Source organism: Pagrus major, chromosome 6 (assembly GCF_040436345.1).
Source record: "Pagrus major chromosome 6, Pma_NU_1.0".
Lineage (NCBI taxonomy): Eukaryota > Metazoa > Chordata > Actinopteri > Spariformes > Sparidae > Pagrus > Pagrus major.
Window position 1 is genome coordinate 28,101,666 of NC_133220.1, and position 19,526 is coordinate 28,121,191.

A 19,526-nucleotide genomic window follows, 5' to 3' on the forward strand; every position below is an offset into this window, starting at 1 on the left:
GAATTTCTTAAATGCCATTTCCAGTGCTGTGAGCATGAGAAGCAAAATGCTATTCATTGCACTGTTGAGTCAAAAATCTAGGCAAAAAGGGGAACTACATGGCTTGATACCATCGAGGGTAAGTGAGACAGTATTTTTTTGTTGTCATTGGATTGATCAACCCTTTACTACAGCAAGTTGCTTAAGGCACCTGAGATACTGGATGACTTGAGCTAAGAGAAAAAGGGAAATAGTAAATATTATGCTTTGTCTTTCGGTCTTATTATGATATGCCCTCACAAATTAAGATGTGACGAGGGAAGGTTTATTAGACACGGAATGCAAGATATTACTATTATGGCAGTAAAGTGTTCAACAAAAACTAGCACAGAGTGAGAATGCAAAGACTGTCACCTTCAGACCTCTCCATCAACAACACAAAATGGACAGTAGGTGGCGATCATACCCAGTTGAAGAGTCAACACTCATGTTCAATGGCGACGAAGAAGAAGCGCTTCACGAGCCCAGCCGAGACTCCTCCCTTTCGTAACCGTACTGAGAAAAATGGCGGCGTCCGTGTGCCGAGTCGGGAGCACTGTGGGTCGAGCCCTCGCCAAAAACCGCAGTGTAAGTACATATTTAAAGGGTAAGCAAAAATGCGTTCTAAGAAATAATATATCTTAGCAGGTTAGCCTTACTGCCCTTGTTCTAGCGTAACGACGGGGGTAATCGAAGAAGATAGCCTACTTGCTAAATTGCTAACTGGGCTTTACGTGGGGAATGGGTTAGCTAACCGATTAGCTACCAGCGAAAGCAAGGTCACTTGTCAAATAAGGAAGTACATCTTGTCACAACAACTTGATGTGTAAGGTCCACTTCTATATACGCGTTACTAAGACCAGCTGGTGATCGTTTCAGTCGTCCTTGGTCATACACAAGGTCAGCAGCTGTGATGTTTGACACTTGTCCTCAGTTGCCCTCATACCGCGGCTAAGCTTTCGTGCTAGCAGCGTTAGCACGGTGACTTTGTCAAGACAGATGCTGTCAATCCTGTACTTGGTGATTGTCAAAACGTTTGATTGTGGAATAGGTACTTATACACCATCACGAACAATGACGTGAAAACTGCTTAGCGATACTGATGTCAGATTATGTGTAAAACATGGCTGAGCAACGTCCACCTTTACACGAGCCGTAGCTGTGTTTCCAGATTTTGGAATAGTCCTGAATTATTGCACAGCGTCTCCTTTTATTCATTTTCTACTAAACGGTGATTGTCATCTTGTTTTCAGAAAGAGCTACGAATCAAAATATTGAAAATACTCTGAGATTTAAAATTGCTCCAGAATAACGTCCCATAACCTCGCAGTGAATTGTGACGTATGTCTTGAATTAGACAGTTTCACATGTGTACATCCAATAGAACTGATGTCTAATGACATTATCTACTGGTCTATTTTTAGTACTTCCATTGACTGATAGCAGGTGGTGGCAGTGGTGTCAAGTTAAGACGTAGACCTAAACCCAAAAATTCCACTTATGCTTTGCATGTTATTAACACAAGTCAGCTTGAAGTGTTTAATACAGTCTGATTAAGATCTACACACAGTGGATCTACGCACAATCTACACACCCCATAAGAGTCCTTTTACCCAAATACTGCGCTCAGGGTGAATGATGTTATTTTTACAATAGAAAATGTGTCGAAATTTTGAATGTGCATCACAACCATTAAAAAGTAATCAATCATGGCATACATGTGCCAGATTACGTGCAGTACAAAAGGGGGGGAGCATAAAAAATGCTCTGTTTTGTACTTTTTGGTACAACAAGATAACTATCGGACAGACCAGATCGGACCTTTGACATAACCTCTTTTGCTTGGCAAGAATAATAACAAGCAGCTGGACCAGCTAGCAAGCTAGAGCTAATGACAGAATACTTTCAAATTCCTGTTACAGAATATTAAATGTACTGGATATTAAAAAGACTCCTTGTGTCTCGGCCCTCTAGCCCATCCTGCTGTCTCTGAGGCGTGGACAGGCCTCAGTCAGCTATGCCCAGAGCCTGGTGGGAGCCCCTGAAACTCGCCTCACTGCCTTGGACAATGGTTTGAGGGTTGCATCTGAGGAGACTGGACATGCCACATGCACTGTAAGAATCCAGTAATAAAGGGGGTCTATTTACAACCATGCGGGAGGTTGTTATAGCGCCAGTTTACACATTCTTTGCATCTCTCTTCCCTATCATAGGTTGGACTGTGGATCAGTACTGGCAGTCGCTATGAGAGTGAGAAAAACAATGGAGCAGGCTTCTTCCTGGAGCACTTGGCTTTCAAGGTAGACTTTAGCAGACTTCATGACAATGAAGATACCCGGAGGTGTTTTCCTATAAACAAATTGAATAGTAATAATAGATTCAGTGTTACTCACTTTTGACACATTGCGTGCATCCTTGAAACCTAACAAACATTTTAAATGCATAACTTTTGTCATTGTACAAGCTGAATTTTTAAAAGTTTGAAATGTGCATTGTTAACATGCATGGAAAAACAAAAGAAGGACGCACTGCTCCCCAGTGCTACAGTAGTAGAGGTCAAAAACTCCACAGGGTGCCTTTAGGTCTCTCATGGAACTTTTATATCTACCTATTAGAAAAACAATGCTATTACACAGTAATACAATACAGTAACACACAATCCCTTTTCTTCTCACCCCCCAGGGAACCAAGAAACACCCTCAGACAGCCCTGGAGCAGCAGGTGGAGTCCATGGGTGCTCACCTGAGTGCATACACCTCCAGGGAGCACACTGCATACTACATGAAGACCCTTGCCAAAGACTTGCCCAAAGGTTAGATGACCTGTGAACTGAGCTTTCCTTAGTTTTAATAACAACAACAACAACCTGTTTTAGGACAAACTAGGATGAAATTAAACAGATCATGTTTGTGAGGTTAAGGTGTTATGGTGATTTACATGTACAGAATCCCAGTAACTTGGCCTTATATTGTTTGGAGCAGCAAATAAGATCGTCTCTGTTTTCTAGCATTAAGTGAGAGCGTATCCTGTCGTAGATGTGAACAACAATCTTTCTCTCTGTGTTGTACCAGCTGTGGAGCTGCTGTCCGAGGTGGTTCAAAACTGCACGCTGAGTGAGGCAGAGATCGAGCAGCAGAGGGGTGTGGTACTGCGGGAGCTCGAGGAAATCGGGGGTAACCTCCAGGAAGTTTGCCTGGACCTGCTGCATGCCACTGCCTTCCAGGGCACACCTCTAGGACACAGCGTGCTGGGACCCTCCCACAATGCCAGGCAAGTGGAACTACATGCTCTCACACATCCTCTGAAATATTAGTCATAATCACAGAATTGCTTTAGTCAAAAGCTGACTGCTGTCAAAACGTTGCTTTGTTGTAATGAATTATGGCTTCAAAAGTACCGTAAAACAAATCCCAACAGTCTGACTTTGTCAGAATATAATTATAATAATTTTCTTTCACTATGTCTCTTACACACTTAATTCTGCACCATAGTGTATGTTAGCATCAATATTGTATTAAATTATTTCAGGACTTTGACCCGTCAGGACCTGGTGGATTACATCAACAGCCACTACAAAGCCCCTCGCATGGTGCTGGCTGCCGCTGGAGGTACATCCTCTTCCTCCAGACACACACTCTGAGGATAAACACTGGTTACCTGTGAATTTCTACTTTTCCTGGAATTACTCTGTGTTAATCTAATGCATTTCATCCACAGGTGTGAACCACAAGGAGCTGGTTGATTTGGCCAAAACTCACTTCAGCGGAGTGTCTTTTGAGTATGAGGGAGATGCCGTCCCCGTCCTGTCACCCTGCAGATTTACAGGCAGTGAGGTGAGATGAGCTGTGAATGCTTTGCGGCATATTTTTCTTTTTTTTTGGTGAGTTTTATATCACTTATTCCACTGCAAAACCATTTGTTTTTTCGAATCCCTTATAAGCCAAAATTTGATAAATACACTGAATGTGATCTTGCATCTATCACATATAATGTAGCAGTTACAGACTAATTTCAAGTTAATAAACTTCTATTTGAGATTGATGTTTTTTATGCATTACATGTGATTCTGGCCTGTGACAGAGAACAGAGCATGGGTAGGGATTTTTTTTATGTCACTGTAAATTGTTTTGTTGATCGCTTCCTTTCCTGCCTCTCTTCAGATCCGTATGCGTGATGATGGTTTGCCTCTGGCACATGTAGCCATTGCTGTGGAGGGGGCCAGTGCTGCCAGCCCAGACATCGTGCCACTCATGGTGGCCAACTCCATCATCGGTAGCTTTGACCTCACCTACGGAGGTGGAAAGGTTGGTGAAATATACATGAGTACAGGCATGTTTTAGTTTGTGCAGTTAATATAAGACAACAAGGATGAAATTGGCAACTGTAATATCTCCTAAAGTCAATTCATGTCATTGGTTCACCAGTATCCCCTTTATGCTTTGCCCACTTGAGGTTGTTGATGTCTTGAGTGGCCATTATTGAGGGGTAAACTATGATCCTCTCTGAAAACCTGGGTCAGGGGTCTTACCCCTGCCTCTGGATCTGTTGAGAGGAACAAGACCTGAATTACATAGCAGTCGCTACAAAATAGGCTTAGTCATGGAGTTTGTTCAATTTATTAAAGCTAAAATGTATTATTTTTGAAGAATACATTTTAAAACTCACCTGTTCACCATGGCTTTTGGACCCTTATTTTTATATATATATATATATATATATATATATATATATATATATGTGTCACCCTATCTGCATTTTGTTTGTGTTGGTTTTTTTGTATGTGCTGTTGGTGTTTACTGTTATTTTATCTGTAAAGTGACCTTGGGTTCTGTGAAAGGTGCCATATAAATTAAAGTTGTTATTACTATTATTATTATTATCCCTTCTGTATGTTGAATTATGGAAGAAAGTTCAGTTCTTGTTTCATCATCATGATTATATTTTCCTGTTTACACTGTTGCTGTACCACTAATAACATAACTTTTGATTGTGAACTGGTGAATTCCTTCCACTCACCTACAGAATCTGAGCAGCCGTCTGGCTCGCCTGGCAGTGGAGGAGAAACTGTGTCACAGCTTCCAGGCCTTCCACTCTTCCTACAGCGACACCGGCTTGCTGGGAATTCACTTTGTGGCTGATAAGAACTACATTGAAGACATGATGCACTGGTCCCAGAATGCCTGGTCAGTAATGACAGGACAGATGCACAGAGAGAGCACCAAAGCTGTATGTTGTTTTATCATTGGACAATGCACATATTTTGTCTTAATTCCTCCACTTTCTGCTCCCATCAGGATGAACCTGTGCACCACAGTGACAGAGAGTGATGTAGCCAGAGGCAAGCAAGCTCTGAAGGCCAGCCTGGTTGGACAGCTCAATGGTACATTACATGTCTCACACATTTACACAAACACATACAGTACAAACTCCTCCAAATCACACCTGAGTTAACGAACCTGTTTGTCTTTTAGGAACAACACCAATTTGTGACGACATCGGCAGACACATCCTGAACTACGGGCGGCGTATTCCTCTGGCTGAGTGGGACGCTCGGATCGATGTGAGTGCACACTCTGAAGTAGAGTTCTTGTCTGGACTGTTTGTACAATTAAAAGGCAACACTCGATTACGTAAAGCAGGGCCTTTCAAAATATGCTGAAAATCTTCCAGTCTATCTTTAGGATCAGTGTTCTGACTTCCCTCCACATCTTTTCTTATAGGCTGTGACCCCCAGGGTTGTGCGTGACATCTGCTCCAAATATATCTACGACAAGTGTCCTGCTGTGGTTGCTGTTGGTGAGTTCTTTGTGGTTTTATTCTGTTTGCAGCAATGTCAGTGCCCATGCTGTAATCATTTTCTCTAATCTGTCCCTCCTGCCTCTCTTCATCAGGCCCCTGCGAGCAGCTACCCGACTACAACAGAATGCGCAGTGCCATGTACTGGCTGAGGTTTTAAGACAAGTTGTTGTGTTGCTTCGAGTGTCCCATGTTTGCTCCTCATCTTCGTCCTCAACCTCACTCCGCTTTCCTCCAGTCATCACTGCGAGATCGAACACCGGAGGATCGTCTACACGTTGGCTTGACGGCACAGGTCGCCATCCGTCCTCTCTCCTCTCTCCGCCTCCCTCTCTTATCCTGCCCAATGGTCACTCTTAGTTAGCCGTGAGGGGGGCAGCAAGTCTGCACATTGTGAGTGTTGAAGTTATGCATTGGTTACCTCTTGATTGTACTACACAGGTCCACCTGGTACTGTTTAAGAGCGGAGGGGAGAGAGGGCGGACTTGAATAATAATCATCTACTTGACACACATTGTAATGAATACAACCAGTAAGGAGCAAAAGTATATTTATAAATTCTGTAAGACTTGTTTCTGTCCTCTATTGTACATAACAGAAGCTCTCATTCCGACAAAATAAAAATACTGTTAAACATTGGCCCAGTGTGGTTTGGTCATTCATATGTATTTCTACTTTTGTACTTTTCAGACTTAAATACACAGTTTAGATACTTTTAGTATTAGTTAGTTTTTAGCACACCATTTTTAGGGTCATGGGTAAACTGTAATATTTTTGTCATTGCTTAATTAGGGAAAGGTTTTTTTATTATTATTTCTTGGGGTCTTGTGCCTTTATGAGATAGTACAGCAGAAGACCCTGAAGACAGGACACTATGTAAAGGCTGTGGTTCAGAATCGAATCCAGCAGCTACCAGGTTGCCCTCTTGGAAAGGTTTATGTTTTTGATAATGGGGGAAGCCTATGTAAGCATGGAGAACAAACAAACTCCACAGAGGCCAACACACTTAAGTGCAAGTTCAAATAAAGATCTAAAATACAGTATGTAAGCACAAGGATAACCCTCATGTTTGTTTCTGTTCAGTTGCACTCACTGACCTCATTCCTTATATTTTTATGCATAATCAGTCACATTACAAAATTAAATATAGATTTGGACAAGAAGTATAAGAGCTGTAAGCACAAAAATGTTTGTAGACCCCTGAATCTTAAAAGCACTGACACATTTTGCGTCCTCCACATTTAATTGTATGATTATTGCCAGGACTGCAAGCCATTAGACTTTCAGTGTTACTCTAATATTCTGGTTTTCTAGAAACAAGAACACAAGATAACATTGATGAGCATTGTCCCTGTGTTCTGTCTTTTGATTTATCACATTTATCAGTCATCTATCATTTGTGGTGCAGCTTTAGATTGTTGGCCATTTATGGGTGCCTTACATGCATTTTGCCACTGTTAGTAATGTCTTCTCAGTATTTGCTTTTGTCCTTTGTTAGTCTGTGCTTACTATCATTTGCTAACGTGATTATTGAGAACTAGAGTATAACTGTATTGAAACAGTGTGTAAACCAATCAGATTGATGTCACTGATCAAAGTAATTGTAATGAGATTCTCTAATAAATTTAGTTTCTCGTATCAAGAACATACGTCAGTAGGCCACATGACGGATAAACCAGGACCTGCTGTGATATATATGTTGTATCATGAATCATAGCGATGACATCATCTCAGATCCATGAGTAGTCCTGCATCATGCTGCATCTGTGACAATAATGCTACTGGTATATGGCCAACAACATATGTTTGCTGCTGGATGAAATCTGTGTGACCCATGTTTGTTTATCTGAGGTTAACTGAGACAGCTCATAATCCTGAGGGCCCCCGAGGGCCCAACTGTTGTCATCAGGCTGTACTTGTAATATTCATATCATTAGTCAGATGAGGATAAGTCCCTTGATGGGCCGGACTGGAGGTGACTCAGGAAACGAGGTACGCTTTGTCTTATTCAGCCTCCCTCCTGGGCCTGACAGCCTCTTCATCCTTGTTGTTCTCAGAGAGCTTCTTCTATGACTGCTCCCCTTTCTAACATCCCATCACTCCCCTCCTCTCCTCCATGCTCTGTAAATAGAAAGATTCGTATACTCATACGTTATGTTCCCTTAAGTGGCAACAATGTGTCCAGTGCTGTGATAAAATTTTTCCATCTCATACCTGGCTAACATTTCAACATGCCTCATGAGGAGACACGTGCACATGGTAGCGATGGTTGTCATTGCACAAAATCAGACAGCAGCAGTAAAAAGAGCCCATACTGATATTAGATCTTCAATCAAGCAAATTATTTCAAATTTGCACTTACTTTAATTCTACTTTAATTATTCCAAAACACATAAATCCCATTATGCAACTTAAATCACTGTCATGTGAATGTGAAAGAATTCGGGACTGCTCTCTCATGTTGAATTGCCTTGAGTTTGTGACGTAGGCTGCTTGTTTTAGGTCCTGGAGATTTGTCTGAATATTGGATAAGAAATGTTATTTTTTAAACATGCTATATACCACGCATACATGTATCACATGGCTCTGTATTATCACACTTTCACCCTTTACTGGAGATTGTCTCAACAAATTCATGACAGTTAAAGTAGCTGATATGAAGCTATCAGCAATTCTGTGTTAAATGTATAAACTTATGAAATAAATGTGAATGTTTAAGAAAATAAAGGAAAACAGGTTTGTCTTCTCACTGGCCTTTAACAAATCATATGCCCTGTTGTTATAAGGAGACTAAGGTCACCCAGTCTGCACTGATGACAACACATGAACTCAACACTAAGAAAAAGTGAATTTTGTTTTTTAAATACAACATGTTGGTACTTGACTTTTGAAAGGAGACAGTGGGTTTCAGTTGTGCTTTGACTGGGGCAACCATCCAATTCATTACGAACAAACTATTGTGATTACCGTTGTGTTATTTTTAGAAAGAGAAAGACGTCTACGAGTGTAAAGGAAATTAGATGAAAAGAGGGGAGGGTGATGGGGTGTAGAGATGTAAAAGATAAACAGAGCGGGGAAGGGGCAGTGTCACAGCGAAGACCGACGTGGATGAAGACGAAGTCGTGGACGAGCAGGCAAAAGTCCAGTTGAGCATCCGACTGCATGCCGCACAAGTCGCTGGGAGACAAAAGATAGAGCAACACAGGATATCAGGGAGTCAAAGACAAGAGATCATTAGAAAAGCCCTGCTATTTACCAGAGGAAGAAGTGCCTTTTTGTCAAGTTACCAACTTTTCAATCATTGGTGACACACAGTAAGTATTGATTGGGATTATTACACTTGATCATGCTCACCCCAGTTTATATGTATAATGAAATGAAATGATTTAATAGATATTTTGCACAAAATTTGCAATTAATTATAGGACAAGCGGTCTAAAATTTTGGAAAACGTATAATTCTCTGCAGAAAACTGTATATTTTTTATATGTCTTTTTTGGAAGCTGTTTCAAATCTACCACAGAGAATAGATAATTTATTTTCATTTGTGCACTGGCATGGACCACTGATTCTTAATCTTACTTGGATGTTCCTGATGATTAATATGACATCATGGTTTGCAATTTGGTCTTGGTTGCAAAATAAAAGGTTTTTCATTTTACTGTTGCAATTTAGTCTGCACACTTCCTATCTAAAAGCCTCCTGTTTTACATCAGTTGTCTTACTTTATGACTGAAGTTGTTTGTAGTTTTCAGATGGTTTTTGTGGTCCCAAAAAATGCAAAGAAGAATATTACTTAATCATGCCATTACAGTGAGAAGCCCTTCAATGTCACAGTTGTGAAATGTTCTGTTCTCCTTCATCTCTCCTTGCAGACAGAGTCCTGACCATGAAAAGTGTGCGTGTATGTTTCTGCCTGGCTCTGCTGCTGCCTTGGTGTGTCCAGAGCCAGAGGAGCAGTCCCACTCTTGCCAAACTTGATGAAGACACACAGAGGGACATGCTGGCTGTCGACATCCTGAATCGCAGTGGTGTGTTGAACTCATTGCTCCGATCAGAGCATCACACTGTGCTCCGGCGAGCACGAGCCCCACGTCCGGCTTCCCAGGTGCCAAAGAGAGCCCAGCAGGGGTCCCGCTTCGCCCTGTCCCTCGATGTTCCCACCAGCATCCTCAGTGTCCTCATAGACCTGGCCAAGAACCAGGACATGAGGACCAAGGCAGCAGCCAATGCAGAACTGATGGCACGAATAGGCAAGAGGAAATAAGAAGCGGGGCCCCAGGGAGCTGTCAGGGGCTCGATGGACAAAATCTCACCTCACAGAGGAGCTAACTTCTTACATTGTGGCACTAGCACTTGGTTAGAAACAGTGTTAGTTCAGCAGTCCTTTAGAGCTTAGATCTGCTTTACTTTTATACTTGTATTACATGATTTTATTACATACCTCATTCCGCACCTACACCACTCCATGGACTGACTTGAAACAGAAGTAATTAAAAAGAATGATGTAAAACAAACAGACAATGCAAACAATGTAAAATGATGTAAGATGAAGCGGGTCTTTTGTCTCACCCACGGGTCACACACTGTGATCAGGTTCTCAAATCTGTTTCTTGTGTTTGTATGTGTAGTCTTGAGTTCAAAGCAAAGGTTGTTCAATTAAATCCAATATGATACTCCTATTTTTTTTCTCAAGTCTAATTCATTCCACTCTGCACTGATATCAGGCACGCTTAGTATAATTACAAGCATCAGCAACCCATAAAGCACAAATGAATGGGTCTTAGCCAAGTGAGCCTGCGTCACCCACAGCGCGCTCTGATATGTGATAACAGGACAAAGACATGGGCAGGAAATTGACCTCTGAAAGAAGAACAGACCCTTTCTTTAGACCTTTGTTCACAAATACTTGATACATTTGGCAAACAAGTCGCAGCTATTTTAAGTCTTGTGCATTATCTGCTCTCCATTAGACTAATATCTGTAGCATGAATCATCCGCGCTCCTGCACTGAGCATGAAATGTGAAGCAACAGAGTGAAATAAATGCTCATCTGATTTACATTTGAATTTGTTATGTTTTACGCCGGTCATGTCATCACTTCAAGCTGTGGTAGCTTCAGTCCTATAATATAACATGATGCAGCCACTGTGGAGTCACTACTGGGCATCACAGGAAACTCTCCAGCCACATTTATCCAGCAATTATTCAGACTTTAGCATTTGATTGTTGCCCTGGCTGGCATCAGTGAGCACAGGGTTGTTCATATTGCCACGGGAGTATTGTAACAATGATCTATTTTAGGTAGCCAAAATGGTTTTCCTCAGCCTTCTGTTACAGCAGTTATCTCTGGCAATGAACAATATGGGAAAGCATGCTGTATATTCAAAATACAGCAGTAAAGCCTTGTTTCCCCACACTACAGCTGTGTATAGTCTGGGGAAGTGTAGAGTAGAAATGTTGTAGTTTAAATAAAAAATGGATAATACTCCACTCATCATCATTAGGCAGTTATCACAATAAACATCTAACTGGAGGCTACTCTGTTTTATGTAATGAGCGCAGTCCTCTGAGAACAGTCTGTATTCAGCCCTTTCAGTTTGGGTTTAAAGTAGTTTCACAGATTTGCCTTGACAAGTGGACTTCTGCTACAGCTGCTATATTACAGGAAATAAACTTGGACCCAAGAAGTTTCCACTGCCGATGGTTTGCATTTACTCAAGCACTGTAGCCTACTTAAAGGAGACCTATTATGCTTTTTTGTCTTTTTATCTTTTCCTTCAGTGTTTCATATATGTTCATGTGACTGTAAAAGGTCTTGAAAGTTAAAAAAAAGGTCAAAGTCCGTACCAACAGAATCTCCTCTCTCCCACAGGAAACACCTCGTCAGTAGTCCCACCTTTAACTCTGTGACTTTGTGACATCACACTACATCATGGAGTCACACATTTTCATAATTTATGCCTTGAGGTTGGTTTGAATTGTAAGAATTGATTTAGCACAGCTGCTCCATTGTTGTTAGTGGTGCTGGGTCAGGCATGTGCATGCTGACCAATCAGAGGAGGCTGGGTATTTGGGAGGAGGGGCCTTAAAGAGACAGGAGCTAAAACAGAGCGTTTCAGGCAGAGCACAACATGTCTCCTTACACTGTAGACATAAACTAGACGTTTTTATAAGTTTTTAATTGATATTAAATCATTTTAACTATCTCTATATTCTTGGGTGTGAAGGGTGAAAGTATTATTGGTGATTAAATCTGCTACATTTGCCCCTGGTCTCCCGGATACTTAAAGTAGCCTACATTTTGTTGCTAACAGTCTGATACCTCATTACTTTTATTCAGCTTCAGTACATTTTTTAATACAGGACTGAAGCATGTATTTTACACTCTGATATTACAGCTTTTACAGAGTGGAGGATGTACAAGGCAGTGAAACAGATCAGAAGAAGGGGTTTCCTACCTGTCTTAACCTGGAGCACTTCGTCGTTTGTCCACATGATGTCCCCATTGTTTCTCTTCCGCCCACAGACTGCACAATACAACTCTTCAATATTAGCTACAGTTTGGCGAAAAACTTTCTTCATATCGTCATATGTATCCATTATGTCCACTTCTTCACCGAGCAGCCTGTTGTTCAAATTGTTTCAGAGCGAGTATTCAGACAGAGAGACAGGAGTCAAGATGGCGGCGGCTCGTTAGTGAGTCTGCTCCAGGTGTTGTTAATCAGCTGCTGCTGCAGTGAGGCTCATGTGGAGGCTCTTCACAACAGGGACACACAGGGGGAAAAGTAAGTCTCAATACTTTACTGTTGCCTTGGTCCACTTTTGTCACACTGTCTGTAATTGCGATTTTAACGTAGTTTATTCTGTAAAACATTAAACAAGCTGGTTCACTATTGAAACCAGTGCATTTCTATTAGCTTACTACTAAATTAGCAATATGCTACGTGGATATTGTATTCACTTTATTTGTACTGAAGTTGACCAGTCTTACCCATTTTCTGTGTATAGCCTACTTGTACAATTCGTGTTTTTCCACTAATGTCGTTAGCTATATTAACTTACATTGACTTTTTTTAAGTTAAAGTCATTAAGTCATTATTTTGAAATCAACACATACAGATTATACTAGAGCATTTTTACAGTCTTTAGGGATTTTATTAAATTATATCTGTCTATCTGAATGCTGCACAGTTGTTACCTTGGAAAGCAAGGCAAACTTTTTTCCTCACCTTCATTGAGTTGATCGTATGATTTCCTCATACAACCTCAGACCTCCTCTCAAAATCCCCCATTTTTATTCAGACCCACTTTTTATGTTTCCTTTTCTACTTTTACAGAAAGTCTTTGCCATTTTAGTAGTGCAACATTAAACATGAATAGAGGATTACAGCCTGTCCAGTAGGCAAACAGTATTCTTAGCCATGATGTCAGCGCAGTGTGTGTTTTACTCCAGCTTCCTCTGTTTTAAGAGGCTACTGAGTGTAAATGATGTGCTGCTCAGCTGGGTGTAAACTGTCAGACACAGACGGTGTAAAATACAGCCACTGGCAACGGCATATGAATAGTGTGAGGGAACAGTGCAAGCTTTTATTCTCTGGCATTTCACCTTAACTAAAGTTTAGGGGCTGTGCAGTATCTCTTTGCTATACAGCAGGTGTGAGTGTAAGTGAGGTTTCACCAGGTCACTTCTGATCCACAGAATCAGAGAAACGATCATTAAGACATCTTACTTTTTAAAACATTTGAGGAACACGGAAGGACGACTTTTTCACACTAAAAACATCAGATTTAATATTGCACCTAGGTAAGATCTCTGTCGCATCATTTCCCTTTCGTCTCCTGGGTTTTGTCTGTTGTATCTAGTGTACACAGGTGATCTCAGACTACCTGTAGCTTTAGTTGTAAAACATGACGTGATAACACAAGGAGGTCTGGACACTCCCTGTCTGCATCAGCTGACACCAATGTGTAAGATGACGTGTGGTGTGAACATTAAACCATGACCTAATTTGGGAAATTTCCAAGAATTGTGCTTCATGTCACTGTCACATATTGTCCTCCACCTCTGACGGAGACAAAAGGTACTATTTGTTTACAAAGTTGTCTCAAAAGTTGAAGTCCTAGTAGGTCTATATTTCAATAAAAGCCAGTTTTTCTCTTTTGAATTAATGATACAGTATCCAAATGCCTGTATTTTTTTATTTTTATCATGACTAACTTCACAACTCCTTTTTTGACTGCATAAAAGGGAGAAATCATGGCAGCTATCGTCCGTTTCTTGTCTGTTGGTGTGAAATCAGAAGAGCCATTAAGAGCCAACTTTAAACTGACTACTGACTTCTGGTTTCCTTTCATGTATCTTTTTGTCCTGTCTTTAAAGGATTGATTCATCCCCATTATACAAAACATACATTCTCACATACCCCAGTTGATATTAAGCCATGCAGATAAAAATGTATATAATACAGTGGAGGTAATTAAAATCTAGTTTGTGCTGCTCAAAACATTGAGAAATTACATTTACTGTCTTTAAATCCTTGCAATAATGATGTATTTTGTAATCCACGTAACACAGTCAGCATGTTTTTATTTGGACTATTTCTTCAGTAGAAAGTAGTTCTGATGAAAACTGTCCACAGAAGCTGGTATCTCAAAACTTGGACATATCAAACCAAAACTATTTGCATGCCTACATAACAACAGAGTTGGGTGAGAAAATGTGTTTTAGCTAAGTGGGTGAACTGACCCTTGAGGTTTATGTAATTGGGGCTCTCACAAGGGAGGGTCAGTGGGAGTGTTCATAGAGAGTTACTCAATAAAGCTGACGGTTTGCAACTGGCTCAACAGTCATTAGCACAAAGTTCAGAGACCAAGTGATGCAAGAAAAAGCAACAAGAGAAAAGACTGCACGTTATCAGAAAAGTTCAGTGGTGAAAACGGAATAAGGAGCCGCACTTCAGGAACACACAACCACACACACAACCACTGAAGGGGTTTTCTACGTACACGGTCGGAACAACAGCGGGTGAAGTGTCACCTTTCTATAACTGTAAGATAATTTAGGTTTTAGGTTTGTTGGTGTGTTTTATCGGGACATTATTGTGAAATGAGTGTAGTTTAAAGAAGAAAAAGGTTTGTCCTACACATTAGATTTTGTTATGATAGATGTTCACATGGAGGCCTGGATACTATGAGTAATATTACTTTTGGCTCATTGCAGGTGGAGGTGCTCTCAGATGGATTACGCGATGAAGTCACTCAGCCTTTTGACTCCGTCTTCCCTCTCCAAGTAAGAGCACTGTTCCGTGAGGTGGATGTGATAATCAACTGTTAGTTGATTAGACATGATAATATTATAAACTCTATCATATCTTTTCTCAGGTGTGTGACCTCAGCCAGTGCCTCAGTGACCCAGCAGCTCCTGTCGGTTCGGGCTCCTCGGCCAAGACCCTTCAGGGTCACGAACGCTGACCGCAGTGTAAAGAAGGGCATCATGGCAGAGACGCTCCAAGACCTGATAAATAAGGTAAGAAAAGGGATGTGAAGTGTTTTAAAGAGCTGAGGAAGTAAATGTGATGTAGCTGAGGGTGGATGATGATCACACAGTGGCATTAAAGGATAAGTTCACCAAAAAATTAAAACAATACTTCTGAATGTTGGTCCTTGTCAGACTGTCTGATGATGAAATGTTTGTGGTTGTGAGGTCTCCTGACCTGTGTGGCCGAAATAGCTCAGTTGGGAGAGCGTTAGACTGAAGATCTAAAGGTCCCTGGTTCGATCCCGGGTTTCGGCAGTCATATGTGACTTTTAAACACATTAGTGGATAAATTCACCCAAAAAATGAAATTGTAGGCAGGTTTTTTAATTTTTTTATTCGGCCCTCATCTACTTCAGTTGTTCAGGAGAATGCTGCAAACGCTGTTTTGCTGTGAAGCTCCAGAAATATTTTGTGGACTACATAACTTCACCCAACTTTTGATTAGTATGGGGGTGAGTAGATAATGACTAAATTATAATTTTTGGGTGAACTTTTCCTTTAAGACTAAAGATATAGTGTGGAAGCATCCTGGTGTGTATCAAGGATTAAAATTACCATGGACAGTCTGGCCTGTGAGTTATTGCTTCTCCATCTGTGAGGCTCAAGCATGATTTAAGCTCACGCTGGTAAAAGTTCATAAGACTGAGGTGTGTCTGACATGTATATCTGAATTGTTTTCTAATGAGTAATGTGTATTTGGTCTCTCAGGTCAGTGACTCGTTGAGTGTACCGTGTGTCAGCGCCCTGGTGCTGGATGAAGATGGCACAGGAGTTGACACAGAGGAGTTCTTCCAGACGCTGCCTGAAAATGCTGTCCTCATGGTCCTGGAGAAGGACCAGAAGTGGACCCCACATCCTGTAAGTTATTTTTTGTTTTTTTACCCTTTTCAAATCTACCACTAGGTGACAGTGTTGATCAGCTGCTTCTGCTTTAAAATCACACACTGTGATGCTGAACATATTGATCTTCTACTTGTATTAAGCGTTTGTTATGCTAGTGATTCTTTGATGTATTCTTTGAAATCTGTTTCTCTAATGCGGCAGCCATGAATATGGATGGAGCTTAAGTCTGTAGAATGAGGAATAATACACTGACTGTTGAGTGAAATTTAATCAGCAAATATTTGATCCTTCAAATTGAATAGGGGAGTGATATGTCTGTTATTTTGCAAAGCCCGAACACAGGGCGAACACCAGAGATTAGTTTCTTCCTTCATCATTTCCTTCCCTCAAATCAGAGGCTGGGTTTGAATATTAATCAGACCAAGAGGTATCATCAAATTTGAATTGTGTTCACCCAAAAAGAAATTAATTTCCATAGAAATTGATGCATGCACTGATTTGCAGCCCCTCTTCCACCCTAAATGTTTATTGAAGTGACCTCACACTGACCTTGTTTTATTGTCATTTGCCATTGTCGTCACCATTGCTTCAGTCTTGAGCCTCTTCAGTGTGCTGGTGGAGCTGGGTGCTGCCATTTGACCCAGTTTTCTCGCTGCAATCGCACCAGTGAAATGTGTCCGTACCCTTTTGACCCGACTTATGTTCCTCTTCCTGTCGCCTAACAGAACAGCCCCTCCAGAGATCAACTCAGCGAGTGCAGGACGCGACAACGAACAGATGTGGCCAAGCTGACTTTAGATCTCTACAAGAACAACCCCAAGGATTTCATCGGCTGCCTGAATGTGAAAGCGACCCTGTACGGTGCTTATTCTGTGTCCTATGACCTGCGCTGTTACGCTGCCAAAAATATGCTGAAGTGAGTGAAAGAGCCTGCCAAATACCTAAAAGCTTCTGATATTTTTATGCTTTTGTGTTTGAGCTATTACATAATGTTTTTTCTTCATGTCAAAACATGGCTCTGGTGACTTAAAAGAAGCTCTGTTTGTTTTTCAAAAAATTAATTTAATCCAGTTAGAGATGAAAATTCAGCCTATTTAATGAATTTCTAATCCAAGCGGATGATTTTTTTTGTGATGTGGCCACCTACTAATCATTTTCTACTGTACAGCAGCTGCTTTTTAACCATATTAATACCAGTTACAGTAGCCTGCACACAACCCCCAACATGTAATTTCTAAATTCATATTTCACTGTGTATACCCATGTGGGTGGCAGAGTTCAAATGGTCAGATTGCAGAAGAACAAAGGCTAGATTTTACCCAGATTAATTCTGGGATGAGTTATGTCATCGCTGCTGAGATCTACTGGTTTTCAGCTTTGGCACGAAGCTTCAGTTGGAGAGGATAAAAATTTGCAGACTTGTCAAATATGAGGCTTTTGCACTCACATTTCACCACGAGAGGTTTGTTTCTAAGATGTCAGTTTTATGAGATGCAGTTAATGTGAGAAACAATCATCTGAGGTTGTGAATATTTGCTGTCAGTCATTTTCTCGTCAGCTGGCGCTGGTCTGTCACGCTTGTCTATTTCATTTTCTGTGACAATTACTCAAGAAATGACATGCCATAATATTCCCATGCATATGTATTTCCCAAGTTGCTCAAATTCTGTGTTTTTATACGTCTGTTTAATTTGCCTTCTCACTTTCTCTCTCAACGTTGTGCTTCCAGGGAGGCTCTGCGATGGACAGTCTTCTCCATGCAGGCCACGGGCCACATCCTGCTGGGCTCCTCCTGCTACATCGAGCAGCTGCTGGAGGAGGAGGAGCAAGCGGAGAAGAGCCTGACTCTGCCACAGGAGAGCAGGATCAGGCAGCTGCAGAGCAGGCTGCTGGGCAAGATATCTTATTGATGATGAACTACAGGCTTACGATGGATGAGCAAAAACACACACAGAAGAAACAGGAGGTCTCTGCCTGTTCATGTCACAGTTTGCTGTGCAGACATTTCAGACAGTCTCTTTTCATAGTCACTTATAGTCTTGCTCTGTTACATTTCTTTATTTGTACACCAAAAGTTATTCCTCAGAAAGCACTTTTACTCACTACTGTGTAACTTTTTCCTATGATATAAATAAATAAAGCTATCACTTTTTTATTTTCCGATTCCTGAAAGACCAGCACCCAAACCTTTTTGGAATCAGGGTTGTAAGTCTTCGTACAGTAAGTCCAGAAGTGGGTTTAGATATATCAGCCAATTATAAATCTATCTTTGCGAGAACCAATTTGAGTTTTAGACCTTTGGAGTAAGAACATTTTTGGCGAACCTCATTTTCAGACGGAACCTCTAAGGGCTGTTAGAGGGTTCAAGAACTGTTTTTAAAGGTTGGAGTTCGGCATTTAGTTGTTAAGGTTAGGGTAAGGAGCTGGGGAATGCATTATGTCAGTGTGGGGCCTCACAAATATAGAGGTACGTGTGTGTGTGTGTGGGGGGGGGGGGGTTGGTTCCTGGTCTAGTCAGTGTAATTGGCAACAGGTCCAGCTGTCTCTCCCACGCTTCCTTAATTGTCCCCTGGCCTGCGCTGTCCTGTCAGCTGCAGCCTGCCTCTGCCTTAGAAAACCAGAGGAAGAGCAGGCAGCTGCAGGGAGGCGAGGGGACGGAAGCAAACCATTATACTGAGAGAGAGAGAGAGAGAGAGAGAGATGAAGGCTTCAGCTGCCGGCAGAAGTGCCACTTTTGCCATCTTGTCTTGGAAGGTGGCATCAAAAAACTGCAGACAGATTGGAACCAAATTGGCTGTCTGATAAATGGTGAAGAAGATAAATGGCTGAGGTATGGACTCACTGGGTGAAGAGTACGACTTTGGTTCACTCTGAGGTGTCCTCAGCTGGTTTCTGCTCACTCGATTCTACATAAAATATTGACGAGAAGAAATAGAAATGATTGTCAGGTCATTTTTTGATTCGCTCCATGTTTGCATGAAATACAATACTCCACACAAAACTAATCTGTTTGCAAATGTATTGAGGGATATGGGTGTTGTCTAAATGTAATAAATGTTTTGACCACATTTTCCTATTGTTTTGTATTGGCATCTCATCAGTTAAATCACATCTCATATGAATGCATGAACTCCAGTTGAACACCCACATGCAAACACGACATAAAAAGTGAACACTGGTCATGTGCCATTTCTTTGTCTGCACTGAAATGAGTCACGAGGCGCAGGCTGACAATCTCTCATGTTTTAATCTACATTTGTTGTTCACAGTATTCCTAAATGGCACTATTCAAGTGGATTACATTGTAGCCATATAACTGTCTACATTT

At 41.2% G+C, this 19,526-nt stretch overlaps 2 protein-coding genes and 2 non-coding genes across 6 annotated transcripts; all 4 read left to right on the forward strand.

Annotated features, from left to right (window-relative positions):
* Window positions 1-515: 515 nt before the first annotated feature.
* Window positions 516-6,453, forward strand: uqcrc1 (ubiquinol-cytochrome c reductase core protein 1). The gene is made up of 13 exons (XM_073468613.1): window positions 516-606; window positions 1,993-2,133; window positions 2,232-2,318; window positions 2,701-2,830; window positions 3,090-3,288; window positions 3,547-3,626; window positions 3,736-3,851; window positions 4,179-4,322; window positions 5,041-5,201; window positions 5,313-5,398; window positions 5,490-5,578; window positions 5,739-5,814; window positions 5,910-6,453. Exons 1-13 carry the CDS (start codon window positions 544-546, stop codon window positions 5,972-5,974), a joined length of 1,437 nt encoding a protein of 478 aa, XP_073324714.1. The 5' UTR covers window positions 516-543; the 3' UTR covers window positions 5,975-6,453.
* LOC140998914 (small nucleolar RNA SNORA26) lies at window positions 4,458-4,578 on the forward strand. The gene has a single exon (XR_012179467.1). It is a non-coding gene; the product is annotated as a small nucleolar RNA SNORA26 (small nucleolar RNA).
* A 6,084-nt stretch (window positions 6,454-12,537) lies between the features above and the next one.
* On the forward strand, window positions 12,538-19,266 carry cidec (cell death inducing DFFA like effector c). Of its 3 annotated transcripts, none has more exons than XM_073468542.1 (6): window positions 12,538-12,602; window positions 15,038-15,106; window positions 15,199-15,343; window positions 16,064-16,213; window positions 16,924-17,114; window positions 17,928-19,266. In XM_073468542.1, exons 2-6 carry the CDS (start codon window positions 15,054-15,056, stop codon window positions 18,106-18,108), a joined length of 720 nt encoding a protein of 239 aa, XP_073324643.1. In that variant the 5' UTR covers window positions 12,538-12,602; window positions 15,038-15,053; the 3' UTR covers window positions 18,109-19,266. The 3 variants fall into 3 exon arrangements, with proteins under 3 accessions (XP_073324643.1, XP_073324644.1, XP_073324642.1); XM_073468543.1 differs by lacking the exon at window positions 12,538-12,602 and adding an exon at window positions 14,680-14,842; XM_073468541.1 differs by lacking the exon at window positions 12,538-12,602 and adding an exon at window positions 14,681-14,866.
* Window positions 15,538-15,610, forward strand: trnaf-gaa (transfer RNA phenylalanine (anticodon GAA)). The gene has a single exon. It is a non-coding gene; the product is annotated as a tRNA-Phe (tRNA).
* Window positions 19,267-19,526: the final 260 nt, after the last annotated feature.